The sequence below is a fragment of the Oreochromis niloticus genome, linkage group LG3, assembly GCF_001858045.2.
Source record: "Oreochromis niloticus isolate F11D_XX linkage group LG3, O_niloticus_UMD_NMBU, whole genome shotgun sequence".
NCBI classification, from domain to species: Eukaryota; Metazoa; Chordata; class Actinopteri; order Cichliformes; family Cichlidae; genus Oreochromis; species Oreochromis niloticus.
In genome coordinates this window covers 37,792,110-37,808,463 of record NC_031967.2, presented here as the reverse complement: position 1 = coordinate 37,808,463, position 16,354 = coordinate 37,792,110, and the positions used below count along the sequence as shown (strand labels likewise).

General features: G+C 39.2%; 1 protein-coding gene across 1 annotated transcript in view; it reads left to right on the top strand.

The window, feature by feature from the left end:
- trpc5a (transient receptor potential cation channel, subfamily C, member 5a) overlaps positions 1 to 16,354 on the top strand; it is a 194,224-nt gene that overhangs the window by 83,066 nt on the left and 94,804 nt on the right. The window contains 5 exon segments of the mRNA XM_003455011.5: positions 2,078 to 2,180; positions 4,325 to 4,575; positions 14,431 to 14,547; positions 14,690 to 14,752; positions 15,866 to 16,003. Coding sequence (XP_003455059.3) covers positions 2,078 to 2,180; positions 4,325 to 4,575; positions 14,431 to 14,547; positions 14,690 to 14,752; positions 15,866 to 16,003 — 672 coding nt within the window.

Genomic DNA, 16,354 nt, shown 5'->3' with positions numbered 1-16,354 from the left:
TCACAAAGTTAGAAGTTCTGAATTGCACAAAGCAGACACATTTGTGTTTCAGCCTCTCCACCACTCTGCTGGGTTTACAGTGTGGTGTGGAGAAGATACCCGAGTGAAAAGGCTTCACTTGGAGGGTTTCAGTGTGCTTGCATTTTGTTGATTGATGATGGTAAATGAACTGTATCTTAAAGACAGAAATAATTTTTAGCATATTGCCCTTAGAAAAACACATTAAAATACTGAAATATTAAAAAAAAACAACGATCCAACGGTAGTAGTTTAATTTTCCAGTCATCCTGAGAACTACTTCTGATCGCTTTAAGTGGCCAAGAGAGACGGAAGATTTTCTAATATTGCTTTCATTTCCTGGAACTGGACCAGGTTTGATTTGTTAACATCAAAGAGGTTTTAGAAGCAATTTGCACCACTAGGGGAGTTATTTTGAAGCTGACTATAATTCCACTTGTCGTGGAAGCATAAAAACTGCATTTATGTAATAGACCCTCAAATCTTTAAAAAACTACTTCAAAGGTTTTGTGACTTTGCTTAAAATAAGATTTCAAAAGCTTCCTTTCCTGCAACCTGTTACAAAGGCACATATTATTATAGGATAGCATATTAAATGGCTCAATCCTGAGTGATGATATAATTAACATCATCCATAATCAGATCACTAATCAAATGTCAATTTACATTATGAGTAAAGTAAGCTAACAACAAAAATGTATAAAATGTATCTATTTCCATGACAATAAACAGTTACAGTTGTCGTCATTTTAAATCTGCTCATCGTAAGAATGAATTTCATATTAGTTTGGTGCCTTTACTGGTTTCTGTGAACTATTCTTAATAATAATAATAATAATAATAATAATTGTACAGCAAACATCTTTAATGACTTTAAAAAAACAGAATTAGGTACGCACATTTAACATTTTTATGAATGCTGTTTTTGTCAACAGAGGGTAGAAAGTATACATTTGACTACAGCTGGTAGTTTCTCTTTACAAATATAAAAATGTTTGTTTGACAGCGGTCATTGGATTGACTAAACATCAGAACACTAGGAATGTCCAAAAAACTAATAGCTTAAAACGACTGCTGATTCTAAGATCATCATTTCAAACAGTTGCGTAAAACAAGCAATTTAGATGTTTCACCACTTTGCCTAGACCCAAACTGTCACTCCCAGTTGAGAGGAAATTGGTTAGGATGCTAAGAAACAACCCAGGACATACCAGAGCTTTAAGCCTGGTATGAACCAGAGACTGCTGGAACACCAGGATCACCGTCCACAGTGAAGCCAGCTTTAAGTCCCTTGCTCAAGACTCGACTGAAATTTGCAGCTGCCCACATAATCAAGCCAAATGCCATCTGCAGAAAAGTTTTATGGTCAGCTGATTGAGCTAAGTGGATAAAATGATGGAGGAGCAGTGCTATGTCCTAATTCTTCAACTTCACCTCACACACCTGAAGTGGTTTTAGAGTGGATAAAGCAGGCTAATATTAAGGTTCGATTCCAACCCTGTTAAAAACTTATTAACTATGCTTCAAACTCCACCGTCTTATATTTGACCACCGAGAGCTGTCAAATATCCAGCCAAAATTATGCAAGTTATGCCAGATTTAATGGTATATAATAGTATGTATATATTTGAGCCTGTATGTATACTGTTGACCCTAAATTCAAAATAAATTAGAAGTTGTACACCCAGGTCTTGATTTTGTTTAAAGTCATTAAAGCTGTAAAGTTAGACCACTCTGGGAAAAAGAACAGTTTTAAATAAATTATTAAAAACCTAAATTTATGCCCATGATGGGTGTATTTTGGTAAAACAACTGTGTACCCACCACTACACGGGTAAAGCTTTGGTGAACATTTATATTCCATGTGCATTAATTCAATAACACAACTGGCTCATATGTTTCCTGGTTTTATATCAATTGAATGCTTGGGGTCAATATTTTGTTGTGTTGCGTTCTCCTCTCAGTTTTTATTCAGAATACTTTGAATGGCACCCATCTCTCTGATGTCTCTACTACAGTTTGCCTCATGTGGTTGTCGTCCTCTGTTTTTGTGGTTTAGGCGACATATTCGCCGTACCGCGACCGCATCCCACTTCAGATTGTCCGTGCTGAGGTGGAGCTGTCTGCTGAGGAGCGGGCCTACCTCACAGCTGTAGAGAAAGGTAAACGCACACACAGCCTTGCACAGCCATCTGCTTATTTTAAGCCGCATAGTTGCCTCCACACCTGCATTCTACTGATCCATTCACCCGTTAAATGATGCTGAGTTTATACTTTCTGATAGCTGAGCAGCTGGTCAGTCAGAGTGTGTCAGTACACAGGTGTCTCTGCAACATGTGCTGCAGCAAACGTCCTTGAACAAGATGCTGCAACCAGAAATTCATTGACTAATCGGACACAGCTTCATAGTGCGAAGTGTACTGCAAAAGCAACCCAAGAGTTTCTGAAAGCAAAGAAACGAGTTCAGTCACCTGATCACAACCTTACAGAGCATACATTTTACTCTAAAGTCAAAACTGAAGGCAGAGAGACCCACAGAGAAGTAGCAACTGAAAGCAGCTGGAGTAAAGGCCTAGCAGAGCACCTTAAGGAAGTAAACACAACACTAGGTGATGCTCATACAGAGCAAAAAGTGTCATTTTCCAAACACTTGCTGACCTGACTATGCTTTCTAAATATGTCACTTTCCTGCAACCAGTTGTAAGAAACACTTGCACATTGCAGGAAAGGTTTTCACAAGAGTCCTGCATGCAGCTTATATACCAATGTAGCATTAAGTTTAAATCAAGTTTATCAACGCATTTCAAACACAAAAATGAAGACAACCTTAAATAAGTTTACATCGTGGGCCAAATGAAAGTCCACTTTCTGCTAGCGTAAAGACATTTAGCTAAATATTTAATCCCTGAGATGTCTTAATGTAAGAAAAAGAAGTACAGGATACATAATAAATGTGTAATATTACAGTAGTTCATGTAGCTCCATCATCCAGACTGTTCTGTATTTATAATGATTTTTGTTTTTGTTTTGTTCTTCAACTCCTGAAAACACAGTTAAAAGTTCAAAATCTTTACACTCCTTCATATTTTCCAAAGTGTCTTTGCAAGGCCAATTCTGGCTCCCAGGCCTTATGTTTGACACCCCTGCTTTTAAAAAGATCAGTATACATTAGATACTAGTCATACACACATGTACAGTGCTTTTCAACAAACAACAATAGTAAGTTGCACAGTAACTAGCCCTTTCTCAGGATACCTTGCCCTGCTTTTTTTTTTTAAATGATTTTGTTATACAAATTTTATTCACTCCACATTTTAAATATTGTTTGATGGCATTTATTTCATCACAAACCTGGGTGGGGCCCTTCTTTGAGGAGTTTGTGTTCTCTCCATGGATTTTCTCTGATAACTGTTAAAAGGTCTTGTGATAAAAAGCTTAACCCTGTAACGTCAAGTTTCTGTGAGTTTTTGAGTGCTTTACATAATCAGTGTGACTCTCCCCCCCAAACAATAATTTTTAAGCAATAGAAGGACTCGATGTAGCAAACACGATACATGTTAAAACTCATATACGCAAATGAGTGTTTAATGTCTTTTTACGTTTCAAATATCTTTTATTAGGAGCAAATATCATGGTTGTTACAAATTAATAAAACTTATGCCCCTTTTTTGTCTAAACTAACAAAACGGGTAATTAAACAACAACAACAACAACAACAAAAAACAAAAAACCAAAAAAACAAAAAACAAAAAAAAACAAACAAACAAACAAAAAAAAAAACGAGATTCCTGTATTAAAGATGTGGCTTACAGAACTTACAAATACTCTTCATCTTGAAAAAATAAGATATATTATGAATGACAATGTAAAAGATTTCGAATCAATCTGGCACCCTTTACTTGCATACCTTGGGAAAATATAAACTTTTCTTTTCTGGCAGTCGGGGGATCGGGACCCATAATAGGCGGTTGTGGGTGTTTTTTTTTTTGGGGGGGGGGGGGGGGGGGGGGGGGTTTGGGTTTTTTTTTTTTTTTTTTGTGTTTAATGTCTTTTTTTGTAGACTTTGAAAGACTTAATTTTGATTGATAATGATTTGATTCTTGTGCACAGGAGGTGAGCATAAATCATGAAAAAGTATAAATAAATAAGCAGACACATATCTGTACTGGCATTAGCTACCTGACAGATTTGTATTTTACAGACTTTCACATCAGTAGACACATAAACAATAATTTGGGTGAAAAAGTGAAATCTTTGCTTAAGCATGTTTAGCCACCTGCACACTTCAACCGTCCTCTTCCTGTAGGCGACTATGCGGGAGTGAAACATGCCCTTCGCGAAGCAGAGGTGTACTACAACATGGATGTGAACTGTCTGGACCCGCTGGGCCGCAGCGCTCTCCTCATCGCCATCGAGAACGAGAACCTGGAGATCATGGAGCTCCTGCTCGACCATGGCATCCACACGGGCGACGCCCTGCTGTACGCCATCAGGAAGGAGGTGGTGGGTGCCGTGGAACTGCTGCTGTCACACAAAAGGCCCAGCGGAGAGAAACAGGTGTGTGCGGATGTTTCTTTTTAACTATGGCTAAAGTTTATGTCTCTTGGTTTGTGGTGAACCGACTTCACATTTTCAGTGGCCCCATCTGGACTCTGAAAATTTTTCTGGCGGCACCACTGGTTCAGACCAAACGGAGAGGGAGAGCGAGCCCTCCGTGGGTATATGTTAATGTGTTGCATCCGGCGCATCCATGCATGCACGTGTTTGCATTTACTCATCCGTGAATGTGCGCCTGTGTGAGTATTTTTCCATTTTAGTGTGTGTGTGTGTGTGTGTGTGTGTGTGTGTGATAATGAGCAGCACATCCATTCATTGTAATGCTCCATGCCACATTCTGCTGAGAGGAGGGAAATTAAACAGCCCGTTTCATAGACAAACTGTGAAATAGGATTTGGAGACAGACAGCGTGTTTGTCTGCCTGCTGCATTTCTGTTTGTGTGTCAGAGAGAGAAAGAGGAGCAGAGGAAGGAAGAACACATTACAGTTTAGTTTAACGAGTAGGTGTTGGGGGGGTTAAGATGGAGAGATTCAGAGACGGGTAGTTTAAAAACTGATTCACAGCCATTCAAACTAACAGGGGAGTAAATGTGAAAACGGAACGAACGGGAAGTAAATTGCCAAATTAAAAAAAAAAAAAAAAAAAAAAAAATTAAGCGAAACAAAGACGTCATCTTGAAAAATATTCCTGGACTGTCGAGGCTGTGAGGTTCGATGTCACCATGGCAACCAACCCTTGGCCGAAGCAGAGGATTGTGGGAAGGTTTTGGGTGCCTCTCAGTTGGATGTGGATGAGAACAAATCTGTTCTTCCAGTGTTTCTGTTTGTCTTCTCACACTTTTTGTCTCTCTTCAGTTACCTTACACATCACACAGGCATAATACACAGTGATGTCAGCACAGTGCAGATTTCTGTAATAATGATAATAAAGCAGTGGGCAGTAATGCATACATGTTAATCTGTTTTACTGTCTTGTATAAAATATTGGCCTATGTGTGAGATTTAGAAAGCAAGAGACAAACAGCACCGTGTTGTTGCTTCAGAATTGGACAGACTGTATATAAAAGATGCACATAACCACCATGATGTTGGTTTGTTGAAGCATTGAGTATTTTGGTCATTGTCATATTAGCTTTGTGAAGGACATCATAAGCAAGATGGATGTGACCACGATTCCGAGAGTCACTAGATGCTAATAATGTAATTGTCAATCACACCGTATGGAGTTAGACCTGCCCAGGAAAAGGTTACTTTATCCTTTTTGACTAAAACAAACATCATACTTTACCCAGTAAGACTTGAAACTAACATTTTTTACCATAAAATCCTCAGAAAAGTTAGTACTGAGGTCGTGGAGTATGGGAATTGTCTTTTCCCAAAGACTTTTGCAATTACATGTCCCCCTGCTAACCGTTAGAAAGAATTCAAATTGAACTTACTCCCATATTAATGTTGTTATTTTTTTTGTCTATCTTTTATGTACAGTCTATTTCAATTGTCCAGTACGTTCTGCTTTTTTAGACATTATAATCAAAACGCAGCATCTCAGTCTTGTAGCGTGCTAAAAAATATGTTTGTGATAGCAATCAAATGTGTGTGTAGGCTACAGCATCAGGGTTGAATTTGGAGGGTGTAGCTGCTGGTGCTGGCTAGCTTGGTTAGCGAGGGCTGAAATTCAGGGTGAAATTACATGAATGCAAGTTTGCCAAGTGAATAACAGGCTTAAAAAATGTGCCTGTGAGAGTTTCTGTAGGAAAAAATGAACCCCAACTAGAGTTATAGAAAAGAAATTCAACCCCTGCAAAGTTATCATCGGGAGTGGCTTTAAAAACCCAAACGCTTTTCTACTACAATATTAACATTGCACAGTTACCGAAGTCTAAAGATGGATACGCACAGGAAGAGACTACTAACAGTGTGGCAGAGTGTGAAACAGGTTATATTAGCAATAAAAGATGCACAGAAATGTTTCAGTTCACTTTTGTTAGTTTACTTGGTTTCAGCTGAGAGAAGCATAATTCCAGCAAAAGGCACTGGAGAGAATCAAGTTTGATGAGAGGAAAAAAGAGAGAAACTCGGAGAGGAATGCTTCACAAAGGCGTTACTTCGTTACCTCTGCATGTGTGGGAAAACCGAAAAAGTGCCTGTTTGTGGAAAGAATGATCTCAAGTTTTATATTTAAACTATCCATTGGCGTAACTTTGTGCTGAACATTGGGGGGGTCAAGGTCTCTGTCTAAATAAATAAATAAATCTGGGTAAATTCCCAGATGATAAAACATGCAACTATTTTTCTGGTAATACCTGAAATGAGTAAAGAAAATCAACAGCCTATTTATGCAAGATAATTCATAATTTTATTGGGGGGGTTATTTTGGTTGGGTCTGATTATTTGGGGGGTCATAACCCCCCTGGAAATTACGCCCCTGAAACTATCTATCTATTTCACCAATATTCAGGGCACAGTATTGAGTTTTGCACACACAAACATATGCACACTCACACATCGGTGCTCGATACTTATATTAAGAGCTGGATGTGTGCTTTGTGAGTTTACGTATGTTTCTAAACTGCACTTTTCTACTGACAGGTAGAATCAGGGCCTTTTATCTGCTCCTGCCAAGCTAAACTGTTGATCTTTCTGCCATCCCTCTCCATCTGACTCAGTCTGACTCCCCCTCTTTCTTTGATTACCTCTCTGTATCTCTGCGTCCATCCTCCCTCACTCCCCTGTTCACATCCACTCCTCACTCTTCATTACCAGCATACTCAAAATAGAAGGACTGAGGCAACAGCACAAAGAACAAAAGAGAGGGAAGGAGGAAGAAGAGAATGATTTAAAAAAAAAAAAAAAAACATGGACAAAAGGATTAGATCTGTAGCTCTTTGCCCTGAAGAGCGATGGAGAAAACAGAGATGGACTGGAGTCAAATAAAGAAGAAAAACAGCAAATGCAGCATGTAGGAAATCAGATGAGTATAGAGGAAAAACATAAGAAACAAGAGACATTAGGAGGGAGAAGAAGTGAGAAATAGTTGCAGAGAGAGATGCAGATGAGGGAAGGTTTCGTTTGATGTGTGAAGCAAACAATTAGAATTGCATGTGTGTAACTGGAGTCAGTGTTAATTTGGGTTTTGATCTGAGCGTATTCATCTGGATTGGATGCACGTGTGTCTGCACTGATGGATGCGAGGAGACAATACAGTGGATTTTTTTATTATCATGTATTGTCTGGTTTTGTTTTTAAAGTGAAACCTAATTTAAAGTAAATCCATAACACAAAACATCTCTTTATGATTTAGCCAGAAAAACAGGATTTCTTGCGCAAACTTTCTGCGATTTCACTCCTAATTTCTTGTTATAACTTCATAGGACTCTAGCTGAGATCCACTTTCAGTAAATCAGCACTTTCTTTGTGGACTTTCTTTTTTTTCTTCTTCACATTACAGTGTAACAAAGCAAGTGTGACCCACTGTGATAAACTACAGAAACCATTTGACTGCTTTTTTGAAAATTTCCAGTTTGATGGTTGGCTCTGTGTGCCCCCATCCCCAAGTACCCCCACACTGTTCCCAGCATTTCATGCAGTGACTTTCACGAGAGCTTGCAGCCATCAGCGTATGAATGGGTAATTTGAGAGCCAAATCATAATGTGCTTCAGATAATAGCCCCGAATAAATGGAGTCCAGAATAAAAAGGGGTCCAAATTCTGACACAGTTTGGAGTCAAAAACAACCTTTTAAATAAATTCTGCTTTCAATCGTTCTCTTTTTAAGGGGTCAACAGGAGTCGTGCTCTAGATATGTTAGATTTTTTGACTGACAGCTGAAAAATGTTTTGGATTGTGAATATGCATCTGCGTGTGGTTATCATGGCAACGCATGGTTATCATGGCAACGCATGGTCCTGGAGATGCTTATAGGACCTCGAGCTACTACTGAAGGTGCTTTAGTGCTTTGGGAGGTGTTAATATGTTTGTGGACAGATTGTAAGTTTTTTTTCTTTTTATTTCAATTTCCACAGCAGCTTGACATTTTAAGTTGTTGAATTTAATATGAAGGTTTGGGGTTTAAAGTTTTATGTGGTGTGACCTCAGATTACTGATTAAGGTCACCAGGTATCAGGAGCAAAAGGATAGAGCGGACCGATATAGGACTTGACTTGATACTAATATTTGATATACAGTGCCGATTAAGTCCTGGGAGTGAGACAAAACACAAAAAGGTTTTGCCCCCCCAAAAAGGGAGTCTGTAATTGGGTAGGTGTCTGTTTGTTAGCAGTCCAGTAACCACAGTTTTGAAGATATCATTTTCAAATTTTCTGTTATAGTAAATGCCAATAACAGCTTGAACTGATTTAAATTTGGTGAAAAATGGGTCAAGGTAACACTAAATGTGAAAAATACCATTAACAACAGGTTTAACAGGCTTCTTACTGGTAAAAGGGAGTTTTTTCTTTCCACTTTCGCCAAGTACATGCGCATAGGTCGTCATCTGATTGTTCGGGTTCTCTCTGTGTAATTGTTGGGTCTTAACCTTACAGTATTCAGTGTTTTAAGGTGACACTTGCTTTGTTTGGTGCTATATAAGTAAAATTCAGTTGAACTGAAACTATATGTAATTATTTATTTATTTATTTATTTATTTGTTGAGCATCTGTCCAACTCTACTCAGATCAACAGGGAAGTTTCAAAGTGCCCTCTAGTGGACAAACGATGCAGAGTCAGCATTAATAATGTGGTTGAAGGGTGTTTCTCCCCTTTGTAACACTGATAGCTTTCCCACTAGGATTAATAAAATGTTCTAAATATCAGACTGCTTGGTTATCTGCCTGCCATTAAATGCATTGGCTGGGTTTTACTAAAAGGCCTTTTGTTTATTGCCATTTTTAATGTATTAGTACCTCCCAATGGCATAGCTGGTTTTCTTTTCACTGTGTAAGTCTGTGTGGGTGTGTGTTTGTGTGTCATCATGGCAAAATGTGGTCTGAGAGACATCTGCTCTAACAGGTGCCACTCTGTCGTGGCTGAAATTGTTTTCACCGTGTGTGTGTGTGTGTGTGTGTGTGTGTGTGTGTGTGTGTGTGTGTGTGTGGTGTTATCATGGCAACATATGGTCCTGGAGACACCCGTTACTACCACTACCAGGTAGTTTTGAGTACTTTGGCTTGTGTTTATGTGTCTGTCTGTGGATTTTGTCAAGACTATAGTCACAGTCCAGCATGACACAGTCAAGAGACTTTAGGGTTGCAGACGACACTTAAGTAAAGACAGACTGTGAAGACAAATGCCGTCCCAGAATTACTGGTGTTGTCGCAGTGGGATCACATGCTACATGGTGTCTTGATTATTCTGTGATGTTTTTCTTTTTGCCGTTCTCTTATTGTCTTGTGTTGGTTCTGTAGTTTGTGTTCTTGGTCTTGGAGGCTTTTGATATTTGAGTTTTTAACTTCTGCTTTGATCTTTATCAGTTTCTGTCATATTGTCTGAGTTCTGTGGAGTTTAGTGTACATGTGTAGTGATGGTGTGGGTTCCCATTTTAATTTATTTTGAATTTGTTTTTATTTCCCTCGGTGTCCCGCCCAATTCTTTGGTCATGCCTCAGTCCCTTTGTGTTTTCTTGTTTTCTTTCCTTCGGTTGTTTCCGGTTTTATTTTGTATCCTGCCTCAGGTTTGCTTCCTGTCTGTATTCTCCAAGTCTAGATTGTTTTCACCTGTTTCCCTTCAGTTATCAGTTTCTTGTGTATAAGTAGTCCGTGTATAAATAGTCCTACCCTCCCTGAAACTTTTATCAGATCTGCTGTTCATCTCCCCTGCGTCTCTTGTGCGTTTATTTGGCCTTTATTTTCAAAGTTACCTTTACTCTTTGGGTTATTTTCCTGGAGATGCCTTCTCATGGACCTTCAGTGCTTTGAATTAAACTTGTCTTTTGGTCCATCCCAAATGGAGCTATGAGACACACACAATGTAACACATGATTTCTTTCCAGTAATTTAACTATCCCTGAAAGTATTTATTAATGACTCAAAAATCTTGCATCAGAATACCTGTTCTAGTGACTCTAGCATTTTAAAACTTCATGCACTCGCAGTTCTGTGCAAAAACTGGCTCAATACTCAAGACTTCACAAATGAATGAAAGAACCTGATTACCACCTTATAACTGAAACCATAGGTTTTCTCAAAAGTTTAAAGTGCTTTTCTTGGCTAAATCTAAACATTCATTCACCGCACACTTTATTACGTACACCCCATACTGGGTTGGACCTCATTTTTGACTTCAGAACTGCCTTAATTCTTTGTGATATCAACAAGGTGCTGGAAACATTCCTCACAGATTTTGGTCCATATTGACATGATAGCATCACACAGTTGCTGCAGATTTTTTTTGGCTCCGTAAACCCTACAGACGGTTGTGTGGGAAAATCCCAGCACTTTCTGAAATACTCAGATCAGCCTGTCTCAGACAACCTGCCATATTCAAAGTCACATATATCACCTTTCTGTTTCATTCTAATTCTCAGTACGTCATTTTGACCGATACCCAGTGCACTGAAGTGCTGCCAGGTGATTAATATAGTGGCAGTCAAGTATAGATGGGACTCAAGCTATGAAACCCAGCCTTTGCACCGTTGTAGCAGCTAAAGATAAACATTTCCTCTGAACATAATCCAGCCAGCAATAAATCGGGGAAAAAACGTAGATCGAGTTTAACTAAACCTTTCTCTCATATTTCATCATGTCGCTTTAACTCTCAGCAATCTGACCCATCTTCAGAAACTCGTAAGAGCAACAAGCCCATAACAATCACCCCTCCTGCTATCTCACTGTGCTGCTCCATTTTGGGGGAAGCAACAGTGTACATCTGGAGCCTAAATATGCCATCGGTGTAGTTTCACCTAATTGAAAAAGTTCAAATCCCGAGTTATATAAGGCTGGAGTTTCCTAAGTGGTGCTCGTTCGCAGCTGCAGATGGTGCAGCCAATTTCAATGCATGAAAAATCAATTCTACTCAAGTTATGTTCATTCTGTTATTTGCCATTTCTGTATTTGCATGTGTGCTTGCTTATATTTACTTGTTTGTGTATTCTCGGTCTGTCTCTTTAATCTTTATTTGGGCCCCAGCCCGTGGCAGCTGTTCTCACACTTATCACGGCAGGAAAAAAAAAGAGAGAGAGATCGGATGAAGAAAATAGGGTTGTGGCAGGTGAGAGGAGGAAGAGACAAAAGTAGAGAGACATGAGGAAAGTAAGCTGATGGAAAGGAGGGGGTTAGATGAAGGGAAAACAAGGAAATGAGAAAGATGCAAGAAGATGAAGATGGAGGGGGGGAGAAAATAGAAGAATGTGGAAAGGGGAGACGAGGGGAAGATGAGGCAGCAGAAAAGATGGAGACAGAAAGATGCGAAGGGTGAGGAGAAGCACTCGCCTTCATTCTCCCTCTGAGACACGAAAGAGTCCACACATGTACCCTCCTTCCTCGTACCCTCCTCCTCTCTCTCTTCTTCAGATGTCTCGGAGTGCACGTGTGTGCGTGTGTCGGTGCGTGTGCTTTTCTTTGACATACCAGCGGCCTGTCAGCCTCATTCTTAACTTTTACTTTAGGGTCCTGGTTTCAGCATAAGGCGGCCTTCAACTTTAGATAATATACTATAAATTGTTCACAAATGTCTCTGTCACTGTTAGCAGTGGACTAAGAGACTCTTTCAAATAATTTTTCTCTTTTATTTTTAATGAAATCTCTACACTCATTTTCAACATCGATCGCTCTTATGTTCCATGTTCTGCTGGTCGTTTCAGCAAAGCTCAAGGTTGTCGACATTTGGCTAGTTGAGTGTCTGGAGCAATATTTGTTTTCTAAACCATTAATGCTATTCTAAGCCATTTACTATTGGAAATTACCAAAAGACTAAAGAGTCCCTACAACAGTGCGCATTATTCAGTCCAGCAGAGGTAGCTTGTTTGCAGTGCTTCCCCTGCTAGTCTGGGGTAGCACTGCATGCCATCTATGTGCAGAGAGCTCTGTTGTTGATGGAGACAGTGTACAAAGTATGTGGTCTTGATCTTTGAAGGGTTTTCTTTTTTTCACACCTCTCCTGTTCCCGGAATATTGCACTTGGCAGATGCATATGTCATCCGCTTCCAGAGACACACAGTTGGGACTTTGGAGGTCTGGACTAGAGCACGTCTGCAGTGGGTAAACACCCCTCAACCGGCTCATGTTTGCGAATTCTTGGGACCTTAAATTACACTTTACTCCCTTTACAAAACCCCACCAGCCTATGGAAACTGAACTAGTGGTTAAATACCTGGGACTCCTGATCTGAAGGAAAATGAAGAAGCCTTCTGTATGAGTTTGAGTTGCCTTTAACTCAGGTCAACTATGACCTGGATGACCAAGACCCAATAATATAGCAGTACACAGATACCTGAGAGGTCTCTGTTTCTCAAACCAGACACTCTGATGTACTTACCTCCTTTTCACTCAGCAGCAGGGCCTCTACCTCGTCTTTCTACACTGGTCAGATGTGGTTTGTGTTGTACTGTAAATTGAGTTTTACACACTCCTGTATGACATCTTTGTGTTTTGGTAGTTTCTCAAAAAAGTTTTCATTTCTAGCATGCTTCAACAAAACTTTAAAGAGATTTTAAAGAATCGATATTTTTGAAGAGAGTCTGTTAAAATATTATTCTCAAGAAAATCTACCATCCACATTTCTATTGATATATATTTTTTAAGTTTATTGTTATAGCAGTTATCAAAGCCTTTCTACAGAGGCTGGTGCAGAACAATTAATAAAACATGCAGTAATAAATGTAACATCAAATTACTTGGGGAATTGCAATTGATGGCAAATACTACACATTTGGGTAGCCTCTTACAAATGATTTGTGACCACTCAACTCCATATTGACGTTTGAAGCTGTAGATTATGTAGATTACAAATTGGATCGCGTTGCACTCCCAGCTGTTTTGGGTGTTTTGAGGATCCCAGCATTTTGTTTGAAGACGATGTGATCTCCGCCTCAATAACAATCTTCCAAGCTCTGCTGCATATGGCTGGCAGTCTTGTTGTTGTCTTTGTGAGGTTGCCAGGCAGAGATTCCAGAAAGTTCCTGCTCTGGGCCAAGAAACAGTCTGGCACACAGCCTGATATAACTGACTGTAAAGCTACGAGTGGTCGTGTTTACATTTTGTACAGATTATATGAAGCAGATGTAACGTGTCCGTTATGGGCTGGACTAACCTAGTGATCGATAGCATCATAGACTCAAGACATGGCATTAGTCTAGAAAACTGTATCCTCTTGGTTCAGGGGTCTTGTTAACATACGTCTGCATTTCTTTTATATACCATTTTTATAAGCTATTACATTCTTGGTTTTTCTCTCTCCATCTCTCCTTTGTCTTCCTGTAATGACAGACCTGCTGGTGTTCACTTGGCAAACAATCTTCCATTCCCCTCTTCTCTCCAAGGTACAGCAGGTGTTCAGAGTTGCATCCGTGAGGGATAAAATGAGTTTTGGAGAGGATGTGGCTTTAAATAATGTACCTCTGCAGAGTTGTCAAGCAGGAAATTTCTTTTTATCGAATACATTACACTAATTTAATTTGTTTTAATCTGATTCAAGAGAGTTTGATTGGATTCATCATTTGCTTAATTTGTCTTTCACTTTCAGTTTTCCCCCTATGTAACAGTGCCACATGTGGAGCTGAATCAAAGCTTTTTAATTGGACAATAAAAGTGTTTCTGAGTCATTTTTTTCTGTTTAACTGGCAGTTGACAGCAGGCTTTTTACCCAAATATTAAAAGGTAGATAACAGCCAGTTTAAGAGGTTTGTACTTTGTTCTCCTACAGGTTCCTTCTCTGATGATGGACAGCCAGTTTTCAGAGTTCACCCCAGATATAACTCCCATCATGCTTGCTGCTCACACAAACAACTACGAGATTATCAAGCTGCTTGTCCAGCGGAAGGTAATGGTTGTTTTACACATAAGTTATCAACATAAGGAGTTGTAAGCTCTTATTTTGTCTTCCTTGATGGTCAACGAATAAAGCAAGATCTTTATTAGTTGCATTTTATCAGTGATTTGTTGCCCGATGTTGCTCTGTGTAGGTCACCATACCCAGACCACATCAGATACGATGCGACTGTGTTGAGTGTGTATCCAGCTCAGAGGTAAGGGATTTTTTTTCTTTAGTGCTGCATCTTTTGCATTGCTTGCATTGTTTGGTTTGCTGAACATTTATATTTGAATATATTGAAATTGCTTTTACAAACTTTAACTTCCAGCATGGACCCTAGATCAGACGTCAACAATTTCCAACATAATTTCCAACTTTTTGAACTCACCTACATTTAATATTCTTATACTTTGCAACAATATGAAAGATGAATGAGCATGTTTTATTGATATAACCAGGCTCTGAGCCTTAAATTTAAAGACTTAAACATTTTTATGAAGGTCATGGTTTAGAGTGAATTATTTGAAACTACAAAACTGCTTTACAGTAAATTCTTGAAATCTTCTTTAATCATTTCAGGCCTGAGAACAGCACCAAGCTTAAGTAAATTTCCCTCAGATCCAATGTAAAAATAGGCCTGTCTTCTATTTATGCTTTCCATACAAGGCACCACCAACTCTATTACACAGGAATACTGTAGATCTCAGCTGTGTTATATAAATTGAAAAGGTGCAGTCTGCAACTTGAAACCAAATTTCCCCCAGCTCCACCAGAACAATAATGATGACGATGATAGTGATATTAATGATAATGATAAAAATAATGTCAGCTAAGCTGCTTTGCTGCTCTTTTTTTAAATCTTGCCCAGGGAGTGAAATGAAAAGAATTTTGTTCAAACAGACAATAAGTCATTAAAATATTAGGAAATATTTCTCTATTAATCTATATTTACAATGAACACTTAACTTTAACAGACTGTTCATAGTCTGGACACACCATAGTCACTTATGCAAACTGGTTAAACAAGTGTCATCACACTGCTGGTGCAAAATCTGAAGACAAAACTGAAAAACTAAAGTTCACCATCTTGTTTTGTCTGTGATAGATGCTACCCTATGACATAGTTGGTCTGCAGTTAAAATACTTGAACCATGCATGTTGAACATCCACTCTGGGAACAGTTGTGTTACATGTGAAAGATAGCCAATGTGTTAGTTTTTGTTATACCGATTGAAACTGTTTCTCGATGTTAACGGTACCTTCTGCAAGTCTCGTAGTTAATCTAAATCTTAAAGGAAGGGTAAAAACCTTTCCTGATTCTCTGTAGGTGGACAGCCTTCGACATTCACGGTCTCGACTCAACATCTACAAGGCTTTGGCCTCGCCATCTCTCATTGCGTTGTCCAGTGAAGATCCCATCCTCACTGCCTTCAGACTGGGCTGGGAACTCAAAGAACTCAGCAAGGTATGGATGTTGATGCCTGTTGGTGTCATGTTTGTTCACCAAAAGAAGAAACTTAACAAAACTCCTTCTCTTCATACATAGCCCATTACTTCTCTAAACAGCCAAGGTACAGATGTACTGGAGGAAAGCAACCTCCTAAAACTTGATGGGATGTTAAATTAACTGTGGAAGGAGTAGCATTCAGCATCATCTTCCTGTTACGCATTTGCCTCAAGTACTTCTTTCACTTATGCTGTCAAGAGTGACTGTCTCCCCCTGCCTCACAATTTTTCTGGTATTTATCATCTCAAAAGTAACAGCAAAAAGCCTCTCACCATACCTCACTGTGATCCCTGGAGTCTTTTCTCGAGT